The sequence below is a fragment of the Chaetodon auriga genome, chromosome 3, assembly GCF_051107435.1.
Source record: "Chaetodon auriga isolate fChaAug3 chromosome 3, fChaAug3.hap1, whole genome shotgun sequence".
In the NCBI taxonomy this organism is placed as follows: Eukaryota; Metazoa; Chordata; class Actinopteri; order Chaetodontiformes; family Chaetodontidae; genus Chaetodon; species Chaetodon auriga.
Window position 1 is genome coordinate 2,387,118 of NC_135076.1, and position 17,162 is coordinate 2,404,279.

At 39.4% G+C, this 17,162-nt stretch overlaps 1 protein-coding gene across 1 annotated transcript; it reads right to left on the bottom strand.

Moving 5' to 3' along the window:
- Positions 1-1,774: 1,774 nt before the first annotated feature.
- Positions 1,775-16,871, bottom strand: rad54l (RAD54 like). Its single transcript, XM_076726756.1, has 18 exons — positions 16,836-16,871; positions 16,648-16,731; positions 15,970-16,080; positions 15,793-15,853; positions 15,560-15,695; positions 14,560-14,629; positions 13,904-14,192; positions 11,206-11,330; positions 10,967-11,117; positions 10,748-10,874; positions 9,368-9,442; positions 8,784-8,914; positions 8,102-8,212; positions 4,560-4,683; positions 4,390-4,468; positions 4,134-4,313; positions 3,747-3,910; positions 1,775-1,976 (listed from the first exon to the last, which is right to left on the bottom strand). Exons 1-18 carry the CDS (start codon positions 16,836-16,838, stop codon positions 1,775-1,777), a joined length of 2,223 nt encoding a protein of 740 aa, XP_076582871.1. The 5' UTR covers positions 16,839-16,871.
- Between the last annotated feature and the right edge of the window lie 291 nt (positions 16,872-17,162).

Here is a 17,162-nt window from a genome sequence, read left to right on the forward strand (position 1 = left end):
TACTCTAGTTACGTAAACCAAACATCATGCATGGACAGCAATTTGTCCACAACACAGAGTAATGTATGTGAGTGACTGCAGGCATTATTAGACTTTTCTCCTGTCGACCTTCACCAAGTAATTTAGATAATTTTGTCATTAAAATCATCAGCCTGTATTTTACACCCCATCTCAACTAAGCTGCTTAAAGAAGTTTTATCCTTAATTGGCTTTTCTTTATTAGACATGATCAATCTGTCTTTAACAACAAGCTACGTACCACAGTCCTTTAAAGTAGTGTAATAAAACTTCTACTTCAAAAGCCTCCTCTTGATCCAGGGGTTTTAGCCAACTACAGACCCATATCCAACCTCCACTCTCTCTCAAAAATTCTTGAGAAAGTAGTTGCTAATCTGCTGAGTGACTTCCTATACAACAATAGTTTGATGATTTCCAGTCAGGATTTAGAGTGCATCATAGCACAGAGACAGCACTGGTTAAAGTTACAAATGACTTTCTAATTGCATCACACAAAGTTCTTACCTCTGTACCAGTCTTATTAGATCTTAGTGCTGCATTCAACACCATTGACCATGGTATCCTATTGCAGAGACTGGAACACTTCACTTGGCATTAAGGAAACTGCGCTAAGCTGGTTTAAATCCTACTTTTCAATTTGTACATTTAAAAGCCAGTTATGGAGTTCTGCAGGGTTCTGTGCTTGAACCAATTCTATTCACCTGATATTTGCTCCCTTTAGGGAACACTATCAGGAAACTCTCAGAAATTTTAATTGTTATACAGATGATTCCCAGCTATATTCATCAGGGATGCCACATGAAATCAATCAAACTAAATTAAATATAACTAAACTTCAAGCAAGTCTTAAGGACATACAGACCTGGATGACCTGCAACTTTTTGTTACCAAACAAAGACAAAACTGAAGTTATAGTACATGGCCCTACACACCTTAGAAACTCACATTATATGTATCATCGGCACGCAAGCACGCATGCACACAGATAGACGCAATATGGGGTTCAGTGTCTTGCTCAATTGCAAATTGATATTTGGACAGGAGGAGGCAAGGACCAAGGCACAAAACCCAGACTTAATAGACAACCTGTTATACTTTCTGAGCCACAGCTGCCACCCATCAATTATATAAGAATTGTTTTGCAATATTGTATATTATAGAATAATATATTGTATATTATAGAATAATATACAATATACCAGCAGTAGTGAGAGATGGGTTGAAGATTCTACACATGTGCTTCTTCCTTGTATTGGCACCACCGGTTGCCACTATGCAGTACTTTAATGTGCTGGGATTTGTGTGTGTTGTGCTGTTAAAATATGCAAGATGGAATGTACATATCTATCCTGCTGGTTTCAAAGGGCTGTAAGGAAACTAAACTCTCAAACATCCTACAATCAGGTGTGAATCACAGATGGGTGACAATCAGTTTACTCTTACTCACACAGACAACAGTTCCCTTCTGCCTCCACTCAAAACAATGACATAGGCAACTGAACCACAGTTTGACGCATACAGTAAGATGGCTCGTCACAACTGGTAAATCCATGACCAGTGTTAACATGTTTTGCTCTAAGTGTAAATATTTATGTGACGATGTTACTGCAGATGATGGACAAATTATCATTCTCCTTTATTTTTTGTTTTAATAAAAAAAAATAAAGAAATCTACAGGAACAACTCAACAGTAAATAAATATTGTTATGTACAGTACATGTGGTAGCATGACAGAAGGTTTGTTGTGTTCCTCCTGCTATACTACACCCCTCTGGTCCTCGTGAGAGCGCTGGTGGAAGACAAAAGAGACAGCAGCATCCCAGGAGGCTTTCAACACTTGGTCCCTCAAACTCTTCTTGTTGAAGCAATGGTTCCACTGAGAAAGGTCACTGGTACAGTCAGAGTCATCTGCAGGAGGCCAAACCTCTTGGCCATTCACACAGCGACGACAGCGAAATCTAACAACAAAAGAGGGAGAAGGAGAGGGACTGATTCAACATTCAAAACATTATGACAACTCTTTATCATTTATAATAAAATGAAAACCACTGAGGGCCAGATATATAAATGATGGTTATGCATAAAAATCAGGCAGAAACCAGTATTCAATGTTTGGCAAGAAAGTGCGAATCTAATGCAGATTTCACACCACTACACACTTGTTTTTCCAGAGTCAGCTGTGGGCGATATGATAAGGTGGAGATGTAATATTAGGTGAGAGACACAAGCTAAAAATAAAACATTGGGTCAGTCAAGAACCTTTTGAAACAAGTGTCCCAAGTCAGAGTCACTACACTCTCTTAACTTCACAAACTTCTAGTAAATAACTTGTTTCTGCCTGATGACTGCCACCTGTGAGATTTAATCATTAGCATAATCAACACCTCTAAAATTAGTATAAGGATAACTGTTCTGCTGTTTGTGGGCAAATTTTATTCACAAAATTGTTACCAAGAGTTACAAGATAAATTTCACACTGTAGAGCTCAAGTCCCACTGTCAAAACAAACGCAGCAGGGTCATATTAGAGGACCAGGCTGCTGTAAAATTTTTGTCATGACAGTAGGAATGAAGCATCGTACACTCTGGCTCCACATGCATTTCTCCTTTATTCAGGTGATGTCTTGAAACGCATATGGAGTCAGAGTGTGCAATACTTCTTATCAAGTAATCAGCGTCTCACTACAATTTTTGGAGTGCGTTATTTTTCTAAAACAGATTTTTTTCTTAACAATTACAGAATATTAATAGTAAAACTGGTAACGACATGTCACCAGAGCAACACTAAACTGTGACAGACATAACGAAGGAGTGGCTTAGGCTACATGAATATAATACAGTAATATGAGGGGTGGTGAAGGAAACATGACAGTTTCAGAGATATTAGACGGGATAATATTATAGCTCACAGCAGCTGACACTGGCAGCTGCAACCCAGGATGACGCTGGACAGCAACCTGCATAAAGACCATGGGGCAGCTGCTGAAGACAACTTTCCTATCAACCACTGAAAACCATAACTTAGTCTGAAATACGCCAATAAAATGATAAACTAAAAAAAAAAAAAACTCTCAGTAAACTAGCAAGTCATGATGATAATATAGTGAAGAGAATATTTACAAGCCTCTACGTACAGTAAGAGAAAATAAAAATTGAAAAGGTAGCTGGTGAATTGGTGAATGCCAAGTTTTCTTAAATCACTCACATATGCAGCTTAAGAATGAATCTGTTCCTACAAGCGGTCCTTGCATGAGGCCCATTGTTTGTGAATTCACTGACAGTGTTATAATTTGCAGTCTAAATACCTAAAAAAATAAACCTTTTATTTACATTTGAGTCATCATTTCTCTGTTTCACATTTATTCTGAATTGTAATGCACTTTGCAAAATCCGTTTCAATATGAGTTTGATAAATGAATTCAAACTCAGCTCCCTAGTCTCTTTTCTGCTGGACCTTGATCTAGACCCAGAGCCAGACAGCCTTTTAGACTGCTAGCTTTCAGCTGGTTGACCAGCCCAATGGCATAAAACCAACCAGTTCCCTGCCTGCCAGAGGGAAATGTGGCTCTGGCCATGTCATTCCTCTCAGCTTCCTAGCTCCACAGCCTAACCACGACCCAGTGCCTCATCCTCATTGCTTGGCTGATTTCTCTCCAGTCACTGGGTCAGCCATACATACATACATACATGGGTCATACATAAACAACTCATGAGACAACTGTTTTTTACTTGTCATGTGTGTCGCTGGTGGTTTCCTCATTGAGAGCGAAGAGTTCACGTAGTTCACCCAGAGAGAAGTGACGCTCCACATCCTGCTCCTCATCTACCACACAGCTGCTCAGGGCTTTCTTATGGGCCTGCCTCTGCAGAATCTTCTCCTCAATTGTCCCTGTCTGTCAGCAAACAAACACACAAGGAAAATGTGGAAACTCTGCACACCAGCTGTCTGTAGCCTTGCTGCTATGACATCTATTACGAAGTCCTCAAAAGTCAGGAAAAAAGCTATTTATCTACATGAAAATGTTACCGTGTATTTAAAACTTATAATAGACATTAAGAAGAGGTGATGATCTGTTTTATGTTATGTTTGCATCTTATGATGTGTGTTGAACTGACAGAGAGCAGTCTGTAGATGTAGCAGGTCTTCTTCTGGCCATCTCTCCACACTCGTGCCATCGCCTGCTCGTCATTGGCTGGGTTCCAGTCAGGATCGAACATAACCAAGCGATTAGCACCTATCAGATTCAGGCCACATCCACCAGCCTTGCTGCTCAGCATGAAGATGAACTCTGGGCTCTGGGAAACAGAAGGATTTAGATGCCATCAACTGCTTTTCAAAGCTCACAGTGTCTTAACACACTTTCCAACTCACAGATGGACTGTTGAATCTTTCCACAATCTTGGCTCTTTTCTTGATGGACATCGTGCCATCCAGTCGAACAAAGAGGTATCTGTAAAAGACCAAGAGGAGGGTAGCTGCACACTTTCACGGACAAATCGTGTAATATAGACACAATTAATTGATGTTTTCTCAAAAAGCACCTTCTAGATCTGCACAACTTTTCAAAGAGGTCCAGTGTTTGAGTGTAGTTGGAGACGAGCACCACCTTGTCACTAGTTGTAGTCCTTGTCATTGCAAGGATGTAGTCAAGAACCAGCAATTTACCTGGAAAAAACAAAAGAACTTCTTACCCAGAAATAGAAAAATCAAACACATTTTTTTTTAGCTCTCAACAGAGAGATGTACTACAATTATTAAACCTACAATAACAGATTTTTTGTCCACTTTGGGGTAGCAGAAACTAGCTACTACAGCAAACTGGCAAACAGTAGCTCAATTACACATCCAGCTGAACAAAAGCAACATGAGCAATCATATGTTTCTTAAAGCTGATTGGTGGTGGGCAGGTTGTGTACAGTGGGTTAGTCAGAGCTTTTTTACTGATAAATGCCGCCTGCTTTAGACAAAACTGAACAGATTGCAGAGACTGAACCAAAACAATGAGGTATCAGTGAGAGGAAAGACACTAAAAAGCTCCATACAGCTGCAGGAAACAGCAAAGTCGATGAAGTTCTCTCTTGGCTTGTCATTATAAGCAACACCTTTCACATACAAGTTGTATTGATTGTAGCCACATTAACCAATTTTAAGTATATTTTGACATGTTGAATTTGTTGATGGACAAATGGCTTTTTGGGGGGGGAAATTGAAGGTCCAGTGTGTAGGACAATCTAGTCTCACAAAATACAGCAGCAAAGTTGGAACTTAAAGGAATAGTTCAACATTTTGGCAAATCTACTTAATTGCTCCCTTGTAAAGTCAAACTGAAATCACATGTAGTCATGCCCTTTTGTAGTCAGAAATGTTTGTGTTTGACTGACAGGAAGTAGAGGGACATGACAGGGTCTGTATTTGATTGAAAGCAGCGGGCTGGCTAAGCTCAAAAGAAGAATGACAGACAGTAAAGAAATTTGTGCTACAGCCTAAATATCATGAGCAGACAAGATACTGTTTGTGGTATTGGAAAGTAATGATCAGACCAGCATCTAACCGACTCTGAGAAACTGGTTCAACAGATTACATTACAAAACAATAACAATACAGGGTTTGATGACATCATGAAATAGCGTGCGATCATGGGAATTGTTGTCTTGATTGTTTTTGGGGTTTTTTTTTAAATTTTTTGGGGACATTTTTAGCCTTTATGATAGCGACAGCTGAAGGTAAGACAGGAAAGGGGGCAGAGAGAGAGGGGACGACACGCAGCAAATGAGATAGGTTCGCCTCCCACCTGCGGCCACTGCAGAGGACTGACAGCCTCAATACATGGGGTGCACATCAACTGAGCTATGAGGCACCCCGTCTTCATTGTTAAACAATCACCATTGCCATTTCATTTTCAGGTTAGGGTTCCTTCAGTTCTCATTGCCTGGGAGGTTTTACATAGATAGATAGATAGATAGATAGATATTTTATTCATCCCCAAGGGAAATTCACAAAAAGGTGTCCCAGTTGCTGCCGAAACCTGGGTTTTTACTTGGAGCTGAATTACTCACAGAGGTCTCCACCTCTTCCAAATGGACCTGATAACAAAAACCATTAAAAACACAAAATAAAGCAGTTTCATATTAAAAATCAGCATTTCTCTGGTATTCTACAGTGGACACAGGACGTCAGGAGTGGCTGCGGCCTAGCTGCCGCTAATGTTAGCACAGCTTGTCTCTAGGTGCTCAGCTTGTTTTTAGGTTAGAATTCCTTCAGTGTTCATCATTTTTTTACCGGGAGCCAAATTAGCCACAAAGGCCTCTTCCTCTGCAAAAGAAAGGGACCCAATAATTAAAACTAAATCAGTGTGGAGACCAGTGCCCTGCTTGGGATGAATGCTCTTGCCATTACAAGGTTGTCCTAGTGGTGCCCAGTTGGCTACCAAGATGATTCTCCACACTCCTAAGTCTTTTGGATGGGGATCTTTGGCAGCTTTCTGTATGGCTAAGCAATAAAATAATCTTGATCAGAGAATGTGTTAAAATTTATCTCAATAATGATGAGAAGCATTGGAAATTTTTACTCAATATGTCTTGATCAAACAGCCTATCACACGACAACAAAAAGGCTGTCTGTAGTTTTTGGCTTGCATGTACACGCCAATTTTCGACAGCTTAGCATTGTCTGAGTGACCAGTGAAGAGGGTGGATGTGAAGGTGGATGCTCTCTGGAACGGAGGATAAATAATGAGTGGAGCCAAGGGGCACAAAGGTGCATCACAAAAATGTGATACATGTACCAGTTCAATCTTGACATTTCTCAATATGGAAAAAATGATCATGATCTTCATTTTTCGCTCAGCCTAAGCTTCCAGTGAGGATGGACCCCTCTGTCCAAGTGGGACGGAGGATTTGGCATCCATCTCCAAGCGTCCTTCAACTCTAAGTATGGCCACTGAGGGGTCGGCCACTCTCTACTGAACTGGCGCCCTCAATTTGTGAGACTTTGCAGAGTGCAAGGGCTCCTTCAACAAAGGTGGGCAGCTATATCTTGTCACCCAGCTATATTAATCAGGTCATAGAACTGGAGGCATACCATCCCACACATTTAGATCCGAGGTGAAGGAGACAAGGCCAGTTTGCTGTGTCTTGTTCAGGCACTGAAGCTGTATATTGAGGTAAGACAGAGCATTAGGCTGTCAGAGCAGTTGTTTGTCTGCTACAGTGAAAACAACAAGAGACATGCTCTATCTAAACAAAGGCAGCAGGTAAACCTGCCCCCTCAGATGTAATCTGTCATTCTATCATGGGTGTAGCCACATCCTGGCCCAATGAGGGGGCACCATCATGAAGCCAACAAGTATAAAATATACTTTTCTTCTTTGTGGTTTCTGATTTTTTTTCTCCAAATGTATTTTCCTCTGTAGACAAAAAACATGCAATCTAATTTCATTACAGAGCTGGAGTCATGAAATGGCCAGCCTAGCTCAGCATTAAGACTGGCAGCATGAGGACACAGCTAGTACGGCTCTGTCCTGTGTTCAAAGGAATACCTGTTTGTATGTTTAATCTGTAAACAAACAGAAACATAAAAACAGGAAATGACTGGGAGCCATACGCTGCTGGAAGGTGAAAAAGAAAACACTACAGCATGCCTTGGTTAATGATTGGTAACATTAATAGGTTAAGCATTCAAAAATATTGTTAGGTCCTTTGAGTATAGTTGTTTACGTGCACCAGGTTTAGACAGGTTGTGAATGAGTCAAACATATCTGTCCAAATACAATGTCCCACCTAAAGAAAGAACCATGCATCAACAAAATAGTGTGGAAAAGGGTTTGTCCATCCACTCCACCACCCCATCTGATTGCACCTACCCAATAACCGGTAACCCCTATATAATAATAGTGATGATGATGATGCTGCAAGCAGTACCAATTTTCCAACCCATTAATGAGGCGGCCACACACCTTAAGATGTTCATCTAGACTAAGTCAGCTCTAACTTTGTTATTGTGGGTACAAAGTAGGTCAGCATGAGTCATCATGCTCTTTTAAGTCCGTCAGCGCTGTACTGAGCTGTAATGTACATGTTCTTACCAGAGAGCTGAGGCTCCACAGCTTTAGGGCAGTAGCCAGATGGAAACAGATCCAGCGCCCCCTCAAAGCCCTCCTCACCCTGCATGCACTTCTCATATATGAGAGCTGGGTCTGGGATACAGAATAGTAGTTAGTGTTTCTACCAAGTGGCAGATAATTTTAAAATAAGCATATCAGATGGATTGTGTGTTGGCCAATGGCATAAAAGACAACAGTTTGTAAATATATGCTTATTCTGAATATGACCTTTCTTTCAAAAAAGTTTGGACAGGACCAACTAAAGACTGGGAAAGTTGTGGAATGCTCCAAAAACACCTGTCTGGAACATTCCACAGGTAAACAGGTTCATTGGTAACAGGTGATAGTGTCATGACTGGGTATGAAAGGGGCATCCTGGAAAGGCTCAGGATGGAGCGAGGTTCAACACTTAGTGAACACATGATTGTAGAAAGGATATTACTGCACGGGCTCAGTAACACTTTGGAAAATCATTGTTGTTGGTTTGTTTGCAAATGATGGCATTGTTTGTATTTACATTTTACAGAGCGCCCCTCCTCTTTTTGAATTGGGGTTGTATTTGAGTTAACTGTGCGACTGCTTCAGAAAGTGAGACTGTGGATCACTATAATGGTCACAGCAGTAACATTTTACAGATTGCATTATATTTGGGTTAAGCACTTACGATTGCACAGTTTCTTGAGTGATGTGATGGAAGACAGGGAGGAGATGCTTATTTTGCCCTCTTGTAATGTCTCAATGGGTTTGGACTGCCTCAGGAAGTGCTTATAGAGCTCTGTCTGCAGCGGACTCAACCTGCAGGGAAACAGCCACATTCATGACGTTTCTACATATTTACATGAGATATCTTCACATATTGTTCAATATCATACAGAACTAGGGCAATACGCAGTATTACTTTGAAAGCATGGTTGATGCTCAATTTTTAAGAACTGACTGAGATAATATTTACTGATTTACATCAAGTCGCGATAAATGAAGGTCTTGCATGGTTACACAAATGTATTTAAGAAATTTGGCTTACTTTTGTAAATAAAGGGTTTTTTGGAAAAACATGTTTCTGCTCAAATTAAATGAAAAAAGTTAAATTCTGGCACTGAAACTAAAAAAGATGTTTGTGAAATCCAACCCTAAAATCTATGTTCATGCCTACAGTCAACAATTTTAGAAGAGACAAAAATTACTTAAATACTCCATTTCTGCTTTTACATCCAAACCTCTCAAGAAAAAGCAAGTGAATCAACGTACCTGCAACACACAACCTGCTCAATCTTCACAGGAAGATATTTTGACAGGATATCAGATGTTCTCCTTATCAAACACCTGTTGAGGCAGAACATAGAGTGGGATGTTAAACTTAAAAGACAGTTTAGTACAATCAAAACATTTTCACACCCAGTACTCTATTGTATCTGTAAGTATTTGTTCTTAAAGTGTTCTGAAGTAGCTGGTCACATGACATGGTTAAGCTACTGTTTAGTCCAAAGGTGTTTTTAATGCAGTTGCAACGAAAACACTTCACACTCATACCTGAAGATGTCTGATTTGAGAGAGAACTTATTCTAGTTATCATCATAACTATTCAATGATCTATTGACTGTTTCTATCTGCAGGATGTCTCTCTTTTCTATGACTCACTCGGCATTAAGTGGTTTGTTAGAGTGATTGTCATGTGGGGTGCCCAAGTAATCAAACAAACATTTAATGACAACTTTAAGTAATACACCAATGTATCAACCAATAATCTGGACTAGTCTACTGTAGGTCATATGGACATCTATCATTTATCTATTTATTTGGACAAAATCAATATGTATCACAAGAGTTAATTTTCTGGAAAATCAATTAAGAAACTGTTTATGGATGAAACAACCAGACAGAAATGTCTTTTTGGTAATCCTGCCAATTCATTACCTGAAAAAAATTTATCATCAAATTGATATAAACCTCATAGAAAAATCCAATTATCGCTCTAAATCAGACTCATGTCATAATTAGATCAACCCACAACGGTTTAATATGGTCACACATATTAAAGGGAGTGTTAAACGGATATTAACTGTACTACAAATTGTCGGGTGGTTGACAAATTTCTATTATCTCACATTATTTGTAGTCATATTACCAAATATCGTTTAAACTAACTAAAATCTATATAAGACAGAACAGAAATCAGCTGATGATAAAAACTACTCATTGTCAGCCTGTCAGACTTCAGCATTTTACAAAGGTGTAGTTTTCTGTTTCTTTTCTCAAATTACAAGATTTTAAGCATCTGAAAATTAAACTGAAGGTACCAGAAAACTCTTTACAATATCACAACATGCTGATGTTTCAAAAACTGGTACCACTCACAATTTTGTTAACAAAAAATATTGTGATATTTTTATAACACAGAATTAAAAGAACAAATCAGCAGCGCTGTGGAATCTTGAATGGATTATGTGATTCTTTTTGCATGTGCAACTGCAGGTACAGTGGTAAAGTGGAGTGGAGTACATATTTGCTTTAAATTTATTTGTTTGTAATGAAGAAGAGCACAAGCACATCACAAAGATTTGGGCTAGTAAAAAAACAGTAAGACAAAAATAAAAAGACAAAATAAAAAACTAAATATTTTGAGCTCACCTGTTGACGATACTGATCAGCTCCTTGAGTTTCTCCTCTCCAGTCTGTCTGTCTTTATCACTGGCATCTGCGTCTCGACCCTTGAGAATGGGAAGCTCAAATCGCTTTTTAAACTCCTGGGCTGTACCTGCCATTGAGTGCGAAAAAAGGGGGATTCAGACAAATAGCAGAAATAACTCACATGTGTTTTAGTTGTTTTGTGTATGTGGAGCTGCTTACCAAGGATCCCAGCATTAACAAAGTGGACCAAGCTGAAGTACTCCAGCAGGTCGTTCTGGATGGGAGTGCCTGATATCAGCACTCTCCTCTGGGCACTCATGGTATTTAGGGCCTGGTATGTCTGGTTGTCAGAGTTTTTCAGCCGATGGCCCTACAGCACAGGTAACTATTAATGTTATATCATCGTGTATGAAAACAATTCTGGGCAGCTCTGAAGTACAATGGATGAGATAAAGTACCTCGTCACAGATGACAAGTCCAACTTTGCCCTTGTGCAGAACCTCTGCGTGCAGTCGAAATGTCTCGTATGAAATGATCAGGATAGGGGTCGGTATTCTCAAACCATGCTGAGAGATGAAGTTCACTAGAAATCACAGAAAACAAACCAATTACTGAAAAAACTATGAATAATCTCTGCAGATGGGTTGGGTGAGTTATTTGAGTGAACGGTTTCCAATTTAGATATCCAGCAGACACAGAGCAACATCATTTGGTGCCACCAGTTGTTAAATGTTAAATGTGAAAGAAAGACAGACTTTGAGCTCATCTTTTGACACCTTGCCAAAAATAACTTAACTGAGTGACTGTCTTAAAGTAATGATGGAGTGTCGCTTCTCATTAGTTAGTTGAGCAATTCTTGCCATAATATGGATTACTGCAGAGGTCAAATAGGCCTATTGACTGTATACCAACAGTATGTTGGCACATCACAACTGAAGGTCTCAAATGCATTAAGAAGGCAAGAAATTCCATTAATTCATTTTTGAAAAGGTGCACCTGGTGACTACCTCATGAAACTGGTTGGAGATCATGCCAGTAGCGTGCAAAGGCAATCATTGGCACCTTTGAAGAATCTCAGATGTTATATTTTTCTTTGATTAAAACTTTTTTGTTTACATTGCCAAGATTGCTTTATCTTTTCCAAAATCTTCCAGTGTCAATACCAACCAAACAATTCCTAGAATGGGATGTGATGATATCCAGGTACCTATGGCAGGGGAAAAAACCCAGGATCAAGTTTAAGACCTTACAACTAAGCAAAGAGAGTGGGGGTATGGGTCTCCCCTCCTTCAGAGAATATTATCTAGCAGCACAGTTGAGGCCACTGATTTGCTTATGTACCCCAGCTTATTCTGCACGTTGGAAAGAAATTGAAAATGAGCTACTAGATGGGTTACCTATTGAAGCTATTATTGCAGATAATGAACTTTTAAATAAACAGCTGAACATGGGCAACCCGTGGTTAAATATACTATTGAGAACCTGGCAGGAAATTGTGAAAACTTGTAATTTAAATTATTCAATTAAATTACTGCGATGGTGTGCTTATGACACTGAATTTATACCAAACAGATCTGATGGTAGATTTAAAAAATGGGCTGCTAAAGGTTTAACAAATTATTACTCATTCACTAAGGAGGGGACATTCCATAGTTTTGAATTCTTAAAGAAAAGGTACAATCTTGATCAAAAGGATTTCTATAGATATCTTCAAGTTAGAAATTATTTGAATCAGAATCTGAGACCAAATTTAGGTAAAGTAGAAACGGGAATTTTGAAAATTCTTTTGCCAGTATCAGAATCTCTGTGTACAAAGATTATCTCTAAACTATATAAAGGAATACTCCATTCCAAATCAGGAAATACCTGGTATATAAAAGAAAAGTGGGAAAAAGAAGGCAATTTGATCATAACAGAGGATGCTTGGAAAAGAATATGCCTCATACAATGGACTTCAACTTGCTCGACTACTTGGCGTGAATTTTGCTGGAAAAATGTAGCTAGATTTTTTATTACACCCTTACAAAAGAGACATGGGGGAGGGGGTTCAAGCTGCTGGAGACAATGTGGGATGGACGACGCTCATCATTATCATGTTTTCTGGATCTGTCCAGTCATCATTCCTTATTGGCAGGAAATCCACAAACATATTAACAATATATTTGGAGTCAATATCCCTTTTACTATGGATACAGTTTATATGGGAGACATTCAATTCGATGGATGGAGAAATAACGATAAAAAGTTGGTTCAAATTCTCCTGGCTGGAAGCAAAAAAGTTATTACGAGAAATTGGCTTAAACCCCATCTACCCACTATAGATTAATGGATAGATATTATTCATGAAATTTACGTAATGGAGCGGCTGACATATTCCCTTAAAGTCCAGAAAGATAGATTTTACAAAATCTGGAGTAAATGGACTGAGTATGTCAAACCTATAAGTCTTGACTTCTCTTAAATTACTGAAAAAAGGTCAGGAAAACTGTTTATTGATCTAGACTTTTTTTTTTTTTCTTTTTTTGGTGACCTTTAACCTGAATCTATTTATTTTGTTATATTGTTATATTACTGGTACTTTGTTTTCTATACCTCTCCAATGTGAAAGCTTCCCGTGTTCTTTTTGTAAATAATTCATACCAATGTTTACATAAAATGCTAAAAACATTTGAAAGAGCTACATAGAAAAATACTTAGATGACCTGTGACTATTTATATGATAATGTCATTATATACATATGTGCTGTTGGCTGAATGTTACAGACTGTGGCATTGTCATTTGAAAGTGCTCTTTCTAAATTAAAAAAAAAACAAAAAAAAAAAACTTTTTTGTTTACTACATAATTACATGTTCTTTAAAAGAACAAAAAAAAAACCCCATAAAAACCACTGGGTGAGAAGGTTTGTCCAAACTATTGAATGGTACTGTGTGTGAAGTGACTTTTCAACACATTATGCTTCTTTGGCCCAGTTTAAGGGGTAAGGTGAAACGTTGGGCATCTGCAAAATACAAATACAGGCCTCCTCCTTCAAGCTGTCCCCATGATGTTTACTCTTGCACAACAATGAAGCTAAAGTTTCCTCTTGACCAAAAGTTTGGTCCAATGAACTTTGCTGCAGATATTCATACTGACAAAAAAGGGAGAGGTTAACTACCTAGCTGTCTATCGATCTCATCCTTTGAACCTCCATCGATGGCCACTGGTGTGACACGTCCTCCCAGCCACTTTCCTACTTCATTGTACCAGTTTCGAACCAGACTGGAAGGCGAAACCACTATGGCCTTGTCGATCTCTGGCTTCGCGTCAGGGCTTTGGCGTAGCAGGGTCCACATGAGGGTGATACACTGCAAAGTTTTCCCCAGGCCCATTTCATCAGCCATGATGCAGCCATACGATCCTGAGATGCGTCTGCCTGTCACACACTCCCACAGGAACTTCACCCCCTCAAGAAATTTAGAAAAAAGAAGAGAAAAAAAATTGTAACTTACAGCCCACTAACTCGCTGGTTACAATCGCACCTAATGGTATGGAAGACTGAGAAGTGATTAACAGATCCAGAAAATCCTGGTCCGACTTTTAAGTTTGTTTTGTCAATCTACTGTTTCCAAGGACAAGAAACAACTTACTTCTCAATTGGTGTTTAAGTTTCTGACAAGAAATGATGTAAAGCCACTTCATGTAAGATTCTACATCTCTACTGCTTAACACTATTGTTAGGATAAGTGCAATATATACATTTTATATTTTCTATTACCATTTCCTTTCTTATTTCAGTCCATAAAGTTTAGAAAAACTAAATGTTCGGTTTACCTCTCTCTGATGGGGTCTCAGTACTTTTCCTAAAACTGGATCCACAACAACATGGACTGGCAGTTTTTCTCTGGACAGGACAAAGAACAAACATTTCCTTTTATTCTAAAAACTCCAAGCACTGATACTATTGATGTGTCGGTCGCAAACGAAATGGCTCTCAGAGCCAGCTCCTGCCTGGGAGCCGGAGTGGGAGCCGCTTTGGGTTTTTTTTGTATTATTTCTCAACTTTTTTACGTTCAAGCCGCACGTGATTCATCAACTACATGATGTGTGGTGGCTTCTGTGTGTATGTACTGGGGGGGGGGGGGGGGGTTACAGACACAGTGCACACACACACACACACGCGTGCGCACACACAGTCACACACACACACACACACACACACACACACACACACACACACACACACACACACACACAGAGCTGCAACAGACAGAACGCTGGAAAGGTGAGAAAATGAGTGACTGCAGGAAAGGCAGTAAAATTTGCTGTTGTTTTGTACATTAGTAATTAATTTTACACAGAATTTTACATTATTTTGGTAATAAATTAATTTCAGCAACAAAAAATCTGAGGAGCCACTGGGGAGCCGAAAGAGCCAGCTCTTTTATGGGAGCCGAGCCGTGAGAACCGACTCTTTTAAAAGAGCCGGAATTCCCATCACTAACTGATACAGCAATGCCAGTAAAGCCTATGAAGTATATAATATAGGGACTTTACTTACTAAGAAAGACCATTAACTTACTGAGCTATCATGCTATCACATCTGTATACTTACAAAGAAAAATTCAAACTGTCTCCTGACCTGCAGAGAGTGAACACTGTGTCTGAAGGGAGCAGGACTCTCACAACGTACTATTTTCAATCATTTACCTGTGCTCCTATTTAGAGTACCTAACATAGAAACGTGGCCTGTGCAGCTTTAACAATCAACCCTTTCACTTGAGATCAAGTAAAAGATTTAATGCAGGAAGGGTCCAATGTGTTTTGAACCTACTTGTCAGCTTTGATCAGGTCATGAGCGCTCAGAGCTGGGGGCTCATAAAGAACCAAAGCGTCTTCTGCGAAGGGATCGTGAAGCGCTTTCCTTGCTCCTGCACGCTTTAGACCAAGTGCACGGATTCCCAGAGAGCCTGCAGGCAATTCATCAAGAGAGCAGCAGATGTAATTCTACACCAATTATACTAGATTTGAAAGAGAAGCCACAGTGAAAAGAAAAAAAAAAGTTACCTGTGTAATTTGGAATAGGGATTTTAAATGGCTTGGAGAGGATACTTCGAATAAATTCCTCCTGTAGAAAAGACGTTAAACACCTGAGCCTCGTCATGGCATCAAATTACAACATTACTGTATTCACAAGCAAAACTTACACAAAGATTAAACTGGATAGTACTCAACATTGCTTACATGTTTATTGCCATCCACACATGCAGGTCGGTTGTTCAGGTGTTTCAGAGGCTTTCTGAAGGGAGAAATATGGATTCCTCTCATCTCATTATCACTTTTTTGTCTTTTCTCCTGTGAAAAAGCATGACAGATATTTCAGTTCCAACTGCACCACTGTTCACCAACACCCCCCATGCCTGTTTTCCAAAAAAAAAGGCATTAAAACATTGAGTACCACTCTGCAGCAAAAGGTCTATTTGTTTGTGCCTTGCCTATCTATAAATGACACAGACCATACATGTTAGAACATTATGTGAAAGCTTTCAAACTAATGGCAATATATTTTGAGTGATTCAGAAAGGATCTGCTTAAAATCTTCATGGGGATAAACTGGGGATTAGAAACGCAGCAGTTATTAAAACAAAGTGGCCCTTTTCAAACACTGCTAAGTAAGAGTGACTGCTCACAGTTCAGAAGATGTCTACAAATAAGGTATACAAATTCTGTTTTTGTTGTTGTTTACTGGCATGCGCATATGCCAGGAAACAACACAAAAACAAGCAGAAAATCAGCCAAATGTTGTAAGTTTGGCGTATGGATCTCTACCGTCCATGCAAAGGACGCATCAACGGCGCTGTTTAGCAGTCAGCTCAAGACGTTCAAACTCTGAGCATATAACAGTTACACTGATCTACTTACAGTTCTACATGTCCAGTCATCATCTTCAGAGGAATCATCTGCTTGCTTCCGTTTAGCAACCTGACTGGGAGCAAGACTCCGTCTCTGGGATTATGGTTTCATACGAGGAGGAGATAGTGACATTAAAGTCAACACCCGAATGCAGTCTTTAGCATCAATGAAATAAATCTCGAATAATAATTGCTTACCATTTTCCTTGTTTCTTCGACGTGGGTGTTAGGCTGAAACTCCTCGTCACCCAGAAACAGCTAGCTTAGCTGCTCTTCCTGCTTCATTTCCACAGCAAGTCGCTCATGTCTGTGCTGCTGTTCTACAATTACTTAAAAAATCACTAACTGTACTGTACCAATGACCTAAAACCTAATATTGTCAGCACGAGTTAGTACAGTCTACAACTATGGTCACGGTAGTCCTATGGAAGACTTCTAGCAGCATTATTTTACAGGCAACTGCAGTTTCCCTCGGTTTACTTTTCCGGTTGATATTAAAGTTCGCGCGAAACGTTGCACAACACT